We start from the raw sequence: 17,706 nt of genomic DNA, 5'->3' as shown, positions 1-17,706 counted from the left end.
AAGCGCTAGTTAAACCCATCCGTCGTGTCTGCTGCGAACTCTAGAATTGCTAAATCTCTCGCGAGAGTTAGAGGCGCATTTTCTTCATTCACCACATTTAACAAACTAATCGCGTTGTGTAAAGGGACAATGCTATGGATAGATATATTTAGGTTAAGGGACAAAAGCACTTTGATAAGGCTAGGAAAAGTGGGTTAAAATGGTTACTCTCGCGAGATCTTTCGTGGGTCTGGGGTTCCCTTCTAGACACGTCCCTAGCGTTAACATAGCTAACATGATCTAGCTAGTGTTATTGGGTAGGCCGCGGCAACACAACGTTAACTAAAGTAAACGTTACCGCTGAAATGCTTTATCATTTAGCCCGGACAGCGGTTACATACTCAACAACAGGAGATATCTTCGATAGTGAGTGCACACCGTTTATTTATCTGCGATACTCAGCTAACGTTAGCTTTCGCTGAACGGGTTATATCGGTCGTGTCTAGAGATAACGCTTGATTTGAGAAACTCTCGCGGGATTTGTACCGTTGTTTCATGATTGTGCGCCTTGGACAAACTAATTACGTTTTATAATTACCTATTGTTGTGGTTAAAAAATGGATAGGTTTAGGGACAAAAAACCAATCGGTTATGGTCAGGAAAAGATCATGGTATTGGGATAAAATGAGCACTCGCGAGACCTGTCGCGATTTTGGGGTTCCCTTCTTGACTCGACCGATTGCACTCAACGTAACGTTCCTGGGCGTGGAAAGGATAGACAGGTGTTGCCGCTGCCTGCCCGCCTAGCATTCATTTCACATGTGTCTTGTAACGTATGAGTAAGTGTCTCGGTGTGTTAATAAATGAGTCGTGGAACAAGAGCGTGATAAGCGTTTGTGCGTGGATTACAGGAGCCTTATGAAGGTGGAGACGACAAGGCGCCCGGACTTTGAGATGTGTCCTGCTACCCAGACCCAGCTGTGCCTCTGCACCGACCCTCTGTGGCGACCAACACATCCAGGACAACCACTGCTGATCTAGATGGATAAACCAGACTGAGCGGGACACCCGAGTTACAGTTTCTCAGAGACTTAACTGATAACTTGAGCAACCATGTCTGTCTCCGTGAGTACAGTAATTATCTCTTTGTTTGTATGAATTTGCATGTACTACTTGTAATAATATCACATTAATGACAAAATGTGATCAAAGCTAACATAAAACTAAACTACATATATATTTTTCTGAGCATGTTTTTTATATGTATACATATATATTATCTTACTATATCTCCTATTTTTTTCATTGCCTCCATTACTGTTCTAAGGGGGTCCCACATGGCTCAATGGAGCCTAGCTGTCCCCAGGGGGTTGGTTTAGAAAATGAAAGGGGGCTTGACTCTCTGGCTTTGGGTTGGCAATTAAGTCCTAAACAGCAAGGGACAGATGTGCCTCTCATCCCCTCCCCCTCCCTCTCATCTTGCTCATTACCATTAAGTCTCTGTGTCCATTTGATCATTGATCCTCCCCGACTGTGCCCCTCTTTCTCCATGCTTCACCATTATGGACACAGCTGTGAATTTTGAGCCCATCATGATGTTAGGTTAGGTTTACATTTTAAATTTTTTTGTGTGTTCATTCACCCTCTTCCTTGCCCTTCTGGACGTTTTACGAGATCTTCCCTATTCACTCCTATTCACTCTCCATTCAACAGCTCTGAACAATCAGCCTTTTTATACTCCTGACTTGGCATTGCTCTGTCAATGTAGTTGTTTGTTTGTGGTGTGCAGATGTGAGACACTAGCTTGTGTGAATTAAGGCGATTAAAACCTCCTATAATGTGGGTGTGTGAATTACTGAATGAGAGGTTCTGTGTTTATGATTTCTATTCTTGTCCTTCCTTCTCAGACGGTATTGGCAAAGGCGCTGTTCGACAACACAGCCGAGAGCCCAGAGGAGCTGGCTTTCCGGAAGGGTGACATCCTGATGGTTCTTGAGCAGGAGCAGAGTGGTGGGCCAGGTTGGTGGCTCTGCTCCCTGCATGGCAGACAGGGAATTGCCCCTGCCAATCGCCTTCGACTCCTCCAGACCGCCCCACCCCCAGGCCCTGCTGAGGACTCTGTCTACCTATCGCCTGGTTCCCCACTGACCCGGACTGCTGTCAGCAGTAGTGCAGAGGACATAGATGGAGTGTATCGCTCCCCACCAAGTGTGGGTGAAGGACGAGGAGTTGGAGCTGCCTCAAGGCCCGGGGAGCTTCGCAGAGTTGAGGGTGGGCGTCCACGCTCACACTCCAGCTCTGGCACACGGCCCAGACCTGACTGGGACATTGGGGTGGCGGGGCGACCCCGCTCGCCTTCTTTGAGAGGACGAGGTTCAGAAATGACAGGGGTGCTTTACCAGACTCCAGTCAGTCCCATGCCTGCAACAGCTCAGCATGCCAGGCAGCCAGGAGCTCTCATGGCTTCGGAGTCTGTGTATCTGTCCCCCACTGGAGTGCCAAGGGCGACTGATGAACCTGAAGACTCTACATATCTAGTCCCCAGAGACACACTAACAACAGGACAAACAGACGACTGTTACTTGGTACCTAAAGGCACACCACTTGCAGGTGATGATGTTTACCAATCCCCAACCGGAGGAGTTGCGGTTTCTGCTGTCTGCTCTAATGGCCCCTCCACGGTAGGTGGGACACCCACTACACCTCAGCCCAAAGTGAGCCAGGACACACCTGGGATGTACCAAACACCCACCGCTGTGGGAGCAAGCCTACACAGGACCCCAGCCACAGTTTTGGCTCACCAGCACCCATCTCAAATATCTCCTGTGCAAGCATCTCCCAGACCTCTGCTTAAGGGAGTTCCACCCAACACTGCTGCAGCGAGAGGCAAACCTGGCCTGGCTTCTCACCGAGGGTCCCCTTTGTTGGTCAGAGCAGGACAGATCAGGGTTCCTGGATCACCAAATTTTGCCCGTAAACCTCCTCCACCGGCGCCTCCAGTGAGGGGAGTCACCAGGAAAGATGCACAGCCAGCAGCACCATCATCGGCTGATTCGAATGCTGCCCCCAAACCCACTGCTCAGGTCACACCTGCAAGCCTGCTGCAAGAAATGGACAAAAAGAGAGGAACTCCTCAGAGTAAGGAGGAAAGAACAAACAATGGCACAGAGAAAAGCAGCAACGGGCAGAACAAAAAGGGAGAAAATCAGGATTACTCAGATCCTGTGGATGATCAGGTTTGTAATGGTCACTTCACTTACTATTGCAACAGTTGTTCTGCTCAGACAAATATTATGTTGTAGGTTCACATTAGGACTAAAGGATTTTGAAAAGGTTGTGATTATGTCACTGATACTGCAATTGCAATATGATTTGTGATCTTATAGGGAGACTTTTGATTGAATAACATTAAAATTATTATGTTGTGATTTTCTCTGGAAACTGTACCAAACAATGATGTTTTTCTAAGTCAGTAGAGTATGCTGTGTAGAACAAGCGATCTCTGTGGCACAGTAGTATTTAATTTAAAATGGTAGTTGGACATTCATTTTGCCTTGAAAAAATATTGTGCCTCCTGCAGTTTGAACATTAAAACAGGTTATACTGCACTTTTGATTGACTGTTCCCTAATTCATGTTATTGTTTTTTTTTAGCAGGTTTATGCATATTATAAGTTCTCAAAAAATTATTTTGTTTCTGGGAAGGTTGAGCAAGACCTGCCGTCATAATTTGGTTTTGTGCTTTCATTGCCTTGGTAGGTGTATGATACCCCTCCCAGTGGCAGGTGGCAGCGTCCAGTCCCATCTGCCCTTGGTGGTGATGATGATGGCATCTATGACACCCCTCGCAGTGTCCCACCACAAGCAGATTCTGAGACAGAGGTAAAGACACTACTTAGCAGTCTTGGCAACCATAGATTAACCCGTCTCATTAGTACTGGTTTTTGAAAGGAAGTTCCTCTTAGATATATCTTGCCCTGTTTAAACTGCCCTCCTCCTCTCCACATGTATGACCTACATACACACATTTTTTATTGTCTGACAAGAGCCCAACAGAATAATAATGTATATTGTTCTGTTGGGCTCTTGTCAGGTCATTTTTTCCCAAGGTGAACTTGAAATATATATCTTCAGGAAGCTTCTTGTTGGGAGTGTGCAGACATTAAACTTAAACTCATCAACACTGTCTTTCCTTAACTTTCTAACAATGAAATACTAATCCTTAAAAAAAAAGTTATGATTTACAGAAAAACTCTGGGAACCGTTGTAAAAACTGTTGTGATGAATTCATGTCTGTACAAGTGAAGTGGTTCATCAACAACAAGAGATGACTATCATACAAATCCTGTCACCATTTCTTCTCACATTCCACCATCCGTCAGTGTCCCTGCCCCCCTTCAAGGCGAGGCCACACCTGTCTCTGTCTGCTGTGGGAGCCTGTCTATCCAGTCCAAATGCTGCTGCTATTTTTCTCTCAGTCACACCCATCTGTCAGGGCCATGCCAAGGCCATATCACCAGCTCCCTGCCCCCCGGTGGTCTCCCCTTTAAATGTTGCTTGAATATGTCTGGCCAGCTGTTGGATTATTTTTTTTTTTCTTCTTCTTTGCCTGTGAGTACTGTAAGTGGACTGCAGATTCATTGCTTTTGCACCTAGCTGTTGAAGGGGACAAATGTGTCTCTGTCCACTTTAAGCAGTTCAGTATGACCACCCAGGCACATGCCAGGTTTAAAGTCTTCTAAACTCACCATATAAACATTTTATTTTGGGTGAAGCTGGCCTCAACTGCGTCATTGACCTAGAAAGCCCATATTGTGTTATAGTACAATGAACACATTGGGCCTCATGAAAGAATGTTTTTATATTTTTATCTTAAATATCTCATACTTTGTTTCGTACAAAGGGCTCATGCGAACATGCCACGCCAGACTCAGCATACGCTCATAACTTCAGATAACTGTCTAAATGATCTGACTGTGTGTATTTGATTGCACGTGCATAATTAAGCCTTGATATTACAGTATAAGGTTACAGGAAGTGTTCATTCATGAAAATGGCATCATAGAGTAAAAGAAGCTGGGCGGGCCAGTCTTTCTTCTACATTCATCTGTTACAGCCTGGCATGCATCCCTTCCATGCTTTCCCTCATTGAACAGTGAAGAGCAAGGCAAGAAGCTGTGGTTTGTGTGAACTGGATCTTACTAAACTCTTGTTTTGAAGCACATTTAATTTTAGCCTGTCTTCAGAAACCCATTCAGAAACAGCATTAGCTCTTCTTGAAGCACTTTGTTAAGCCCCTTGGCATTTTCTGCAGATACATACAGTAGTGGTATCATCAGCATGCATACATAGTCATGCAAGAATTTATTAATACACATGGCAAATCATCTGTGGAAAACAGAGAAGTCCTAGAGAGCTGCCCTGGGGAATTCCGCATTGTAGTGTTTTAATATTTGACGGAACTATTTAAGAAAACATAGTCTTGTCTGTTGGATATATGACACTGATAGTCTGATGAATAGTAGCTCATGATCTGTAAGATAAAAAGCTGCACTGCTGTCCAGCAGCAAATCAACCATCATAAACTTTCTGTCATTTTGTTTTAACCAGTCAAAGCTTTGCATGTTGAATAGGCATCTTGATATGCAATTTTAACACATTCCCTCTGTTTTCTCCCCCACTTTTAGGTCTATGATGTCCCCACCATCGCTCTAAATGTGTCCACATCAGATGTGCAGCCTGATGAAGTTGATGACGATGTATACAGCGTCCCTACGCTTCCAGGTGTGCCTCTGGGTCCAGGGGAGTCCACCACCAGCCTCTCCAGTGACGATGCAGCCCAGGTTGGACAGGTCTATCGTGTCCCTGGACCTGAAAAGCGAGCAAGTGGTGGAAGTCATAACCGAGACTCTTCTGAACCCGACTGTGGCATCTATGACATGCCTGCTTTGACTGCTGAAGTCCTCCCTCATTCTTCCTCGTCATCCTCCACCTCTACTCGCCGCCTCTCAGTTTCTAGTAACGGTTCAGGCGACGTGCAGTGGAGAGCTTCACTTTCCAGCCTTGTCCACTCTGTGCTGAGCACAGCCACCTGCTCAGCCTCTACTCTTTCATCACGAGAACTGGCCACCTCATTGGCTGAAATCCTGTCGACCTGGAAAGCCAGTCACTCAGATGATCCTCCTCCGCCTCTGCAGCAGGCATGGGCTCGGCTATCGGACCTTCTGCCAGCGCTTTCTGCTGTTGGCAACGCTCCTCCATCTGAAGGGCTCTTGTTGCTGGTCCAGCGTTCCCTTGAGGAAAGCGCCCTCCTCTTGCAGGCTCAGGGCCGCCCTCGTCTGCCTTCCCAGGAATCTCTGTCCCGCAGGCCATTGCCCGCGCTCCCGGTGCCTGATGGGAAGTCCTCAGGAGGTGGGATGGGCTCCCGTAAAGGTAGCTGGATCCAGGAGAGGCCCCTGCCCCCAACCCCTCAACCTGCCTTCCCTTTGCCTCCCACTCCATCTACTGTAACACTAACAGTGGGCCCTGTTGATGGAGAAGATGACCCCAGCAATGAGTATGCAGGGATTGGCTTGACTCCCATCCCTGCCCCAGTACCTACCGGAGACAGTGTTGGATACGTGAAGCTACAGGTCAGTTTTCATCATGAAACTTATTTATTGTTATGCAGCAGAAATGTTGTGGCTTTCAGTCATAGTTATGCTTAATGCATAATGCTTAATGTATTGGTGTGTTCTTTATACCATGACTGTTTTCCTGAAATAAGATTAAAAAAGGTTGCTCAGTTGATAGAGCACATGCCCCATTTACAGAAACTAAGAGTCATCAGCAGCAGCTGTGGGTTTGACTCCAGCCTGTCACCCTTTGCTGCATATCTTCCCCATTCTCTCTTCCCCATTTCCTATCTATCTAAAGCTGTCCTAGTTAATAAACACCAAAAGCTCAAAAAATATTTAAAAAGTTATATATATCGCCTTGTTCACAGTATCACAGTATATTGAATTGTTTATCAGTTGGCTGATATTATCAGCCTGATGTTGTCCTATTGTTATATTGGTCTATAATGGTATCAACATATATGTTGTTGGATATGAAAACCTGAATGTTTTACTCTTTTAGCGTTATGGTCTATCTGCATTTTTATGTATTATTAATGTGTATTATTAGAAGTACTTACAATAAGATAACAATAAAATGAAATATAGAAATAAAGAAAGAATTTATCAAGGCCGATATATCAGTGTTGGAATTTTTTACTCTGTAATATCAGTATGTGCACAGGCACAAAAAATCCAGTATTGGTCAGGCTCTACTAGTTAGGGCCGGTTGGGGTCAGCCCCTTTTTTTCCAATACCAATTTTATAAAATCCATTTTAACAAAATAAAAATTACATTACACCTTACAGTGCAAATATGTTTTTGGCTCCTTTTTACACAAACTCAAACCAGTTTCGTAACATAAAAATATAAACCTATATTTTCCTCATTTGAAACCAAAAGAACTATTACTTAAGTACAACTAAAAATGGATCCTACAGTTAATAATTTGACTTTTGCAGGCTACTCATTATGCATGTTTTTTTGTGCTTCAAGTCATTTGCATCTTTGCTATAAGTATTCATGTTCATATTGCAAATATGCCTGGCTCTCCTGTCTTTGTCATGCTAGGGTAAACCTGAGCCACCTCCTGATGTCCTGACTGAGAACGGACAAACACAAACTATCACAGCAGACATGAGGGTGAGTCTCTTCCTCTGTATTTTTACCTCTTCGTGTACATAATCTTTAGCTCCTACAGGCCATTATTCTTAGTTTGTGTTGTACAGAAACACATGCAGCAAGTCTACACAAATAAATCATTGATTCACTCAGTGTTCACAGTGTACTCTGTTTACCAATGAGCACTGTGACTCATTAATCCAGCTTGCAGCAGCCCTTTAGCTCCTGATGTTGTCGAAATCCACCTTTTGGTCTACACTTAACATGTTTTCTTAACACCACCTGACTTACTATCATATCACCCCCATTTCCTGAATCTGTACACCCCTCCATCATGCATAGAGATTAAAGAATTAGTAAGATCAAAGCTTTAATTTGTTTTTCTGCAGAAACAACATCAAGGCCAACGGCTGGAGACTTGTAACAACATACATAACCAAAATTACAATCATGTATTGTGTTACATCTTAAGTCAGTTTTGCCTTCTGCTGCTTGAGACTGAGGTCATGTTTTCTTATCACCCAGTCTGCATGTTTTTTCTACTCTTCACTGGATTCCTTGGTTACGCCATAGATGAGCAACAAGGGGTCACTTGTAAATCTTGACAATCTTGCCTCACAGAGAGTGGAGGCTGCACCACAATAAGGGACAGAAAAGCACAGTCATTCTTTCAACAGTGCCACTTGCTGACGTACTGTATGTGTGTGTTTGTGTCTGATTTTCTCCTGCTTTTAAGTCCAGCATAAAACAGGGCTCATATAAGGTCATGAGAGTTTGGAAGATGCTTAATTTTACCTGATATGTTTTTTATGGTTGGGCATATGCTTCAATTTGAATTAACTCCTTGGAAAATGCTTGATTTTCAACAAAAAAAAATCTGTTTATCTGCAAAATCACTCATAAACCTCAAATCTTCTAACATTTGAAATAAACAACAGTGTTATCATGCTTGTCATTCATAGGTAGATAAAAACCTGTTCTGCATGAAAAAATGTTTGAATTTGACTCTCAAAAAGCTGCATGAATCCTGCAAAGAAGAGCTGACTGCACATGTTTTGCATTACAGTAACACAGTTATACACCCTCTGACTCATCGATGAGAAGGTGCAGCTGGGTCTATTCCAGCGTTTTTTCAGGTTTTGGCACATTTAGGTTACTGAGCTGTATGCATATTAATTCTTCCCCAAAGCAAACTTACTTATTGCTTTGGAGAATGTTCTCTCTGCCTTCTATGTTACATGCAGCTGTTTGTTTTCCTTCATTCTGTTATGTATCAAAATCAACCCATCACTGAGATACATTATTAGTTAGTTTAATATGGTAGTTTACCCTTTACCCCTTACTTAAGGGAATTTTCGTTGCCATTTCATTTTTTCATGGTCTCTCTTTTGTCTTTCTAGTTCTTCAGTGAGGTTCGAGTTAGCCATAAGGTAGGCTTAGTAAACCCTAACTTCAGTAGCCCTACCATATCAGTAGCTAGCCAGCGATGAGGCCTGTTGGCTGTTTTTGTAGTGTTGAACTAAAAGGCACAAAGGAATCTGGATGTTTGTGAAACTAAAATGTGTTGATGAAAACTCACAGTATGGGGATAAAACTTTGTGGTCAAATATCAAACAATAATGCTACATTTAGTGCTGATGGCATATTTGACTCTCTAGCCTGACTTTCCTTTACAAATACTAATTTCATTTGTCCTCATACAGATGACCCCGTCCCCCGCCCTCCCAGTATCCCTCTCCCTGGAGGATTCGGAGCTGCTGTCCTTTTACTCCTCTCAGAGCCTTGCTCACCTTTCCTGCCTGGCAGACGCCATTGATGTGCTCTTCAGCAGTGTGCAGGGGAACCAGCCACCCCGCATCTTTGTCGCCAGAGGGAAGAGTCTCATTGTAACGGCACACAAGCTGGTGTTCATTGGGGACACCCTCTCCCGCCTTCTCACCTCTGCCGACCTCCGGGCCAAAGTATGTAGAGGAAACCCCATGTACATTTTGTTTTCATGACATTATTTATGTGAAATCATGAGACACAATAATTCTGTAGTACATTTTTGGAATTTTGAATTAACTTTGTTTTTAATTTCCTTTCTCTACTTCAGATCACAACCTCAGGAGGACGACTCTGCCAGGCCTTGAAGTCAGTTGTTGTGGCTACAAAGGGTGCTGCACAAAACTACCCGTCAGTGTCCGCCACCCAGGAGATGGTGGACCGTGTTGCTGAGCTCTCCCAGCAAGCAGCTGGCTTCTCCACTCTGCTGCAGCGTATGGCAGAAATATCATCATGATATTTCATATCACTTAAACTTTGTTTACACTACACGTATATTTTCTCTCTTTGAAATGCCTTATTTGTTGTTAGACTCTGTCACTACCTTTCCTTTGAATGGGATTGAAGCAGGCGAAGTGGAACAAGTGTTTAGCCTCGCTGTAGCTGGGTTTTGACTGTGTTGGTCCTGTCCTCCAAGTGTGTGTTGGTTTGCCTTTGTTCATATACTGACCTCCGTGCTTTGATGCCAGGCACACTTGTCTTTTTGAGTGTTAACTTATTGAATATTTGAAGCCCCGCTGTGGCTTTGAGTGTCCGTGCTGACTGCTTATCTTGGGAGCTATGCTTTATTGTGTTTGCCATATTTTCTTTTCCCTCACATGATAGCTACTTCTCCTTCCTTCCTCTATTTATTTAGCCATCCCCCCTATTCCAAAAATAGCACAGAAGGAGGCCTTACATCCTGGTTCTGGCCTACTTTTTACTGTGATACCTGAAAGGCCTTTTGTGATTTATCATTCTGAAGCTGTTGAAGCAGCATATCAAGTGTTTGGGGCTTAATATGGGAGAAGCGGAATAGGGTGTGGAGTAGGAAGTTTGCCCGACTTCCATTCTTAACCTGTGCAAGTATGTGTTGTGTTTGTGTAGTACTCATTTCCACTAGAAAGCAGAGATTAACTGCAGTACAACATGTAATCCACTCCATGCAGACTCAATACATGTTCAGTTTATGTTCATGCAGTCTTAGACACCTCATGAGGAAAAATTTAACATATAGTTCAGATTATTTGAAGTGCAGTTGTATGAGGTACTTATCCATAGTCAGTGTATTGCCTACAGTAGATGGCAGTTGACACAGCCCCAGTTAGGGGAGTACTTATGTAGCAGTGTACTGCTGTGGACAGGGTCAAGTGTATGCTATTTTCACCACTGTACCTTGCCATCATACAGGCTTTTCCAAAGGGATACCACCATAATATAAGACAAATATTGCTTTTTCCAAACAAACCATGTAATGGTGGTTTCCCATCAGAAAAGGCTGTCTAGCTGCAAGTTTAAGTGGTGAAGAGATTTTAAATATAGCCTACAGATTTTTTTTTTTTACTACAAAACAGAAACAGACGCTCACTCATTTGGTGAAAATTTGGCATTAATTAATTCATGTGAAACAGGGGATCAAAAACAGTTGCTTTGGCCAAGAATGGAAATTTCAAAGGACACCATGGCTGTAGTGTTTTTGTCAGAAAGTATTTCAACTTCACGTTTCATTCATGTCTGATGACATATCATGGTTATTTTTTGATTTAGTGCTGTAAATATATTACAGATTTCTCCTCTAAGTGGCTAAAATAGGTTTTGCTGCTGACCTGTGCTGGCGCTCCTCTCTGCTCCTCCAGACTGGGGCCTTGCTGACCCCCCATCTACTGTAGTCTGTACACAGACTTTGGATAAGTACCTCATACAACCCCACGTCAGATAATCTGGACTATCCCTTTAAAGTCCTGTCTGACAGACGGAGATCACATCTGAGAATCAATGCAGTGTCTGACAGTGAATAATGATAGTTGGGTGGGAAAAGATTACTTAATCCTGTTCTTTCCCACAGTCACATGGTCGCCTGGCGGTGGATAAGAAACCTGTTGACCAAGCTCACCTGTCTCCACATGTCTTGTTGTGATCTGCATGCTTACGTTTCGTTGACTGTCTTTGCTTTTCATATTCATTTCCCGTAAAATGTTCACCCCTGTCAACAACGCTTACTCAGATCTGCTTTGATGGTTTCAAGTCAGCAACTTTGCTGCAAGGGCATACGGTAGAAACTAAGGCTGGATATTTTATTTACATTATCTTAACATATCATTCAACCTTAGTAGAAACTGTGAAATGACGCACAGCCCACTTTTTGAGCTTTTACATCCAACAAAACACATGCCTGTTTACCATCTCACTATTACCGACTGACCTCTGCCATTTTCATTTATGCCAGTCATCAGATGGAATATGTTGGTCTGAGCACAAACAGCTCAGAAACATGTTCACTATGAAGCTGTGGAGGAACACTAAGTGGACTGGGGGTTCAACAAACATTTACACTACAAAGTTGGATTACAATACTTGAAAGTGTTAGGATCTATCTTCTGTAAAGTCAATCATGTTGCTTGACATATTCAAGTTTTATTTTTCAGATTCAAATCAGTATCATCAGGGCATTGCATAATCATTTCTCAGTTTTATACCAGTCTTTGAGGAATTCAGCAGCTTCCTTATTTTACGTTTTCTCTCCTGTAGTGCCACCTTGTGGAGGTTTGAAGTATTACTTAATGAATACCTGCCTGGCCAAAACAGGCGCTATACTGTCTGTATGAAGAGAGCATGATTGCCAAGTAACCTTTTGCTCAATATTTATTGTTGTAATTTTTTATGTTCTTTGCTTTCCAGTTTGCATGGCTTTAATTTGCTTAAATTTTATATATGCACATCCTTCATCAGGGGTGGTTTTGGGAAATTTACAAGGATCAAAAATGTTTCTCTTTTTTTTCCTGAAAAATATGTTAAGTTACAGGTCAAAGATATGGCTGTATTTTCTTTTGTACAAGACAGTTTTTTTTTTACACTATGTGAACTCATTTGAGTCGTATTTGTTGAGGTATAGAATTAAACTTTTCTCCTACAGTATGCAGACCTAAACCTCTTTACTTTTAACACTACATTTGATGTCTGTCTTGTATTCCTGTTCAGAATGCACAAATACATCTTTTGCAATTAAACAAATGTGTTTGGATTATTTATTACAGTATTAATCTGTCAAAGTGTATCTTTATTGTTTTTGCAGGACATCTTTATCAATCTCTACATTCTGATTGGTGCATTTCTTCTCCGGAGACCGTTGTTTTCCGTACAAAAATACAAAAGAACAAATAAAACCACTTTAAAATGATTAAAATTTTAAAAAGTCATCTTAAAATCATGTAGTATGGGGCCGAAATTGGTCCAGTATTCTTTTACTCATGGAGTTCTGTTATGTGATTCGGAAAAGCCGATGTTTTCCGGAGATAGCCGAGCAGTGACGCCGAGCAGCAGCCGTAGCGACGCTTGTTGGAGTTTAGACAAGCGGAGGGAGCAAAATGGCGGACGAAGATATTACGCTTGATGGGAAACCTCTACAATCGCTCCGAGTCGCGGATTTGAAAGCCGCCCTGGAGCAAAGAAACCTGCCAAAGAGCGGGCAGAAAAACACACTCATCAAGCGGCTCAAAGGGGTAAGTTTTCGCTCATGTTGTGGACGAATGTCGAGTCTGTCCAAGTTCAGCAGCAGGCGAGAGACGGTGGGGGTTAACAGTAACGTTAGAGGCCGTAGCGGTGTGTGGGCTCCGAAGCGGGAATACATAAACCGCCTGGCACACGTTATTACACGTAAACAACACTTTTTGTTTGCGGTTATTTGTGACAGACGGTGCAACGAAACTGTCTACCAACCGAGTTCAGACTGAATTCGTAACTACTCTGCGTGCACCGTGTTGCACACAGTTGAACTGTGCACCTGTCAAGTCGAGGCCTAAGCTGAGTGTAAGCAAGCGAACAGCCGCACATAGTGTACAGTACATCACCGTGACCGCGCTCCTCGCTCTGTCTGAGTGTGTCGGGGTTACGGGGGCGCGCATCGCGATGTAAACACAATTTTACGAGTTTGACCGGAGAGTGAGCTGTACAATTTTTGATTTAACTCACTCGCTAGCTACACGGTCGTCGTTTTGCATAAGACATCCAGCCCGTAAACAACCATATACTTCAGAGCCGTAGCTAGGATTTTAGACATACTGAGGTCATGGGTCTGAGCCCCCCCCACACCTTTTTTTAAAGGTGTAAATGCTGTTTTAATGGCTTCTACACACTACCTGGAATAAAATTCTGACGTGGAAATAACTGATTATTTGGTCTAAGTATAGCTGAATATAGTGTTCTAAGTTTAAAAGAGAGATGCATGATAAATATCTTAAAATATTTGTTTTATTGTTTATTATTCTGATAATGACATTATAGTCAGTGAAATTGTGTATAATTATGTCTGATAAGATATAATGTGAAAGCATTTGAATTCTTTGACAAAATGCCTTATAAAGGCTGATGTAAAGTTGTGATATTTTTTATATACTTCACTAGAAAAAAAATGTACATTTGAAGAGTCAGAACTAGTTTTTGTTTTTGTTGTAACAGTGGTGTCACATTTGTTTTGGTCAGAGCTGTGGAATATTAAAGTCATTAGACTTTGCCTACTGTCACTTACTGCATAAACTAGTGGTTACATTAGCCTCTTTTTAAAATATGAAGTTATCAGTTATGGTATTGACTGGAAAAAAATCATATTGTACATACCTAGCCTGAAATATACTGGAATAATTATTGATAGTGAGTTGTGAAATCAGTAGACATGAGGAGGGGAGGGGAATGATATGCAACAAAGGGATGTTGTCATTGGTATGGCTTGCAAAACACCTGCTATAGCTTTTCATAACAATGGGATTGTTGAGAGGAATGAATGAGAAGTTGATAGAAAAACGTTTTTGCTCATAAGCATAACATCTTTTTCAAAAAAGTACCCTCACATTCAGAATCTGAAACTGAGGTGGCCAGTAAAATGGGGGGAAAATCACTATTTTAGCAGCTGGCCTCATTTATTTGCATATTTTATTACTTTTTCTCATGATGCAGTATTTTCCCTTTAAATAATCCCCCCTCCTTGTTCCCTGCAGGCTCTGATGCTGGAAAATCTTCAGAAGTCGTCGTCCTCTCACAGTGGGCTGCAGCCCAACTCACAGGTACGAAGAGATTTTTAAAGATGTTTCTTAGTTTCTCAGGCCATTTGTCAATATATATCTAGGTATGTTAAATTCTGTTAACATTCCCTTTATTAGAATGAGATCCATCCTGTATAATGTTCCCTACTAAGATGAACAGTTCTTCATAAATAGTTGTCACTCTTTTTCGGTCTGTGCATGTTATACTGAAGATGTATAATAACGTGCTGCTGTGCACCCTCTATTGTGTTGTAGATAGGTGAGGAGATGAGCCAGAATAGCTTCATAAAACAGTACCTCGCCAAACAGCAGGAGCTCCTTCGCCAGAGGCTGGAGAGAGAAGCCCAGCAAGATGAAGACGAAGATGGTAAATCATTCACATAAACTCACACTGTCTCTGCTGTCTCATAATTGTTGTGTTTTTCTCACACACACCCTTTCTATGTTGATTTATGTTGCTGAAACATCTGGATTCCCCTAATTTCATGTATGTTTGTATGAACATTCTCATAAATGTTTTACACTAAGCTCATGTAGTGCATTATAAAAAAAAGACTTAAAAGGGTTGAGAGAAGTTGTCCTTGTTGGGAATCCTCACACTGGTGCTGACCTTTAACCCCTGCTTTGGGTCCTTCTCTGACAGAAAGTCCAGCAGTACCGGACGAGGATGAAGACCACTCGGAGGACAATGACAGCTCTTCCTATGTCTCTGACAAGGTCAGAACCCTCCACATACTGAAAAGTCAAATGAGGAAAACTAAGGATACAAACAGTTTAACCTGAGTCAGGCCATACAACAATGATAGTGATCATGTCATTCCATACAGGATTAGTTGTATACAGCTGTTCAAAAATGATAATATATTTAAAACGCACTGGTTTTGGATTGGTACTTGTATCATCAGGCACGAAGGAGCATGAGGAAGATAAAAATGGTATTGGAACTAGAGCAGGAGGTTAAATTCCGCTAACTCCTCCAGAGTCAGAGTCCTTGTCAAAATTTCTATAAATCCCCTCAATACTGTATTCTCAGTTGTCATACTGTGATAGCCACTAACTAGCTAATGGCAGCTACAGCACACTTGGCAGCAGTGCACCAGTGACTTCAGCGTTAAAAGAGAAAAGATCCGTGTTGCCTAACAGCACCTCCTAAATGGAGTTTGATTTTGGGTTTTAGACTGCGACTTAAAGATGAAAACTTGTTTGACCAAGACTGATCAACATAACATTGTGAAACTCTTATTTTCCATTTCCCTCAAACATATCATGCAAATTCCTAGGCAGTGCTATTTATGTTACATAAGATTATTTTTCATGACCAACATGTATGTGTTTGAACAGTGTTCTTGTGACTTTCTTGGTTATAAATGCCTCAAAATATATAAATGACTTGTTTAAATTGTTTAAAAAAATCACACTGATTCTATTCTATTATTTTTACCCAGCAACATCACCCCATATACTCACACCCCTCAATGGCCAGGGCAGAGGAGAAGGTAGGAGGTGATTCAGTGATGGGTCATGGGATGATGGCATGTGGCTCTGACATGGGCCCCGGTCCAACCCTCCACCCACAGGAGTCCCTTGAGGCTCCAGGACTGAGGATGCACCGAGCCACCTTTCATCAGGGACATAAGGAGCCACCTGCCCCCTCTCCTCCTCGCGCTGTAGCTTCCTTATCAGTGCGCGTCCTGGGCCAGCCTGACCGTCAGGGGCTGCCCCCTGCCATCCCCCGAGCGCAGGAGAAGGAGGGAACTGCACCGAGCGAACCTGGATCCGCTCATCATGTCCTGCACCTCAGCCGATCTGCCGGAGTCTCAGGAGGTCGCGTCCATGAAGACGATGAAGATGACAGCGCTGATGATGAAAGCGATGATGACGATGACTGGGGACCCGGTCCTGGAGGGGCACGAAGGGGCAACAGAGCCCCTCCCCAGCCGCAGCAGATGCCCCCCAGTGTCCCAGCAAGATCCAAACGCAAGCTTCAGCCTCCGCAGCACATCCCACCACCACAGGCACACCACACCCCGATGCAGCTGCGCCACCCGACTCCTCCTCCCTCTCCGCCTCCTGACCTGTTTCCCCTGCCTGACACCCCCAAGCAGAGCCCGCCAGATACAGACGATCAGGAGGGAGAGGGCCCCATGGCTGCACACGCTCCGAGGGTAGTGCCTTTCCCACCTCCCACCATGCAGAGGCAAGACTCTGACTCCAGCTCTCGCTCCAGCAGTCCTGAGCCTCCCCTGAAGCGCAGGCCGGGACCTCTCTCTCTGCTCGTACACAAGATGGAGTCAGAGAGGGCTTCCCGTGCAGCGGAGCCGGAAACGTCAGGAGAGACGGCACACTCCACTGCAGGGCCCGCCAGTTCTAGTGAGTCTCCACTGCAAAAACTGGAGAGAAAGAGGCAACAAGAGAACCAAGAAATAGAGGAACTGAGACGATTGAAGGAAGAGAAGGAGAGAGAACATCAGCAGGACCAGGAGAGAGAACAAAGGAAGCTGCAAGAACAGGAGAGAGAGAAGAAACGCTTGGAAGAAGAGAAAGAAAGGGAGAGGAAACGACTGGAAGAGGAGGAGAAACGACTTCAGAAAGAGGAACGAGAAAAGGAGAGAAAACGTCAAGAAGAGGAGCGAGAAAAAGAGAGGAAACGCCTGGAAGAGGAAAAAGAAAAGGAGAGAAAACGCCTGGAAGAGGAGAAAGAAAAGGAGAGGAAACGTCTGGAAGAGGAAAAAGAGAGGAAACGCCAGGAGGAGGAAAAGAGAAGAGTGGAGAAACTGGAGAAGGAGAAGTACAAGAGGGAGGAGATGGCCAGCAAAGGCAGTGTGGTTGTGACTGAGGCCCAAGACTCAGGTTCCTCATCAGATTCTGACTCCAAATCAGATTCTTCTTCACGCTCATCACAATCCTCCTCCTCCCAGGATAAAACTCATCCTGCCCGGCAGTTGAAGGTC

The 17,706-nt window shown here is 43.5% G+C and overlaps 2 protein-coding genes across 3 annotated transcripts in view; both read left to right on the top strand.

Annotated features, from left to right (window-relative positions):
- Positions 1-957: 957 nt before the first annotated feature.
- efs (embryonal Fyn-associated substrate) lies at positions 958-12,090 on the top strand. 2 transcript variants are annotated; one of them, XM_084711542.1, is made up of 7 exons: positions 958-1,104; positions 1,887-3,215; positions 3,738-3,860; positions 5,666-6,610; positions 7,647-7,718; positions 9,401-9,658; positions 9,793-12,090. In XM_084711542.1, exons 1-7 carry the CDS (start codon positions 1,093-1,095, stop codon positions 9,976-9,978), a joined length of 2,925 nt encoding a protein of 974 aa, XP_084567668.1. In that variant the 5' UTR covers positions 958-1,092; the 3' UTR covers positions 9,979-12,090. The 2 variants fall into 2 exon arrangements, with proteins under 2 accessions (XP_084567668.1, XP_084567667.1); XM_084711541.1 differs by lacking the exon at positions 9,793-12,090 and adding an exon at positions 9,098-9,127 and having other exon boundaries at positions 9,401-9,712.
- A 962-nt stretch (positions 12,091-13,052) lies between these two features.
- The window catches only part of acin1b (apoptotic chromatin condensation inducer 1b), a 30,904-nt gene continuing 26,250 nt past the window's right edge, over positions 13,053-17,706 (top strand). The window contains exons 1-5 of the mRNA XM_084711540.1: positions 13,053-13,219; positions 14,711-14,776; positions 15,011-15,122; positions 15,399-15,472; positions 16,201-17,703. Coding sequence (XP_084567666.1) covers positions 13,085-13,219; positions 14,711-14,776; positions 15,011-15,122; positions 15,399-15,472; positions 16,201-17,703 — 1,890 coding nt within the window. The 5' untranslated portion in view covers positions 13,053-13,084. The remainder of the gene's footprint in view (positions 13,220-14,710; positions 14,777-15,010; positions 15,123-15,398; positions 15,473-16,200; positions 17,704-17,706) is intronic.

This window comes from Lutjanus erythropterus, chromosome 23 (assembly GCF_056507025.1).
Source record: "Lutjanus erythropterus isolate fLutEry1 chromosome 23, fLutEry1.hap2, whole genome shotgun sequence".
NCBI classification, from domain to species: domain Eukaryota; kingdom Metazoa; phylum Chordata; class Actinopteri; order Lutjaniformes; family Lutjanidae; genus Lutjanus; species Lutjanus erythropterus.
The sequence above is the reverse complement of the archived record's forward strand: the minus strand, read 5'-3'. Positions and strand labels throughout refer to the sequence as shown.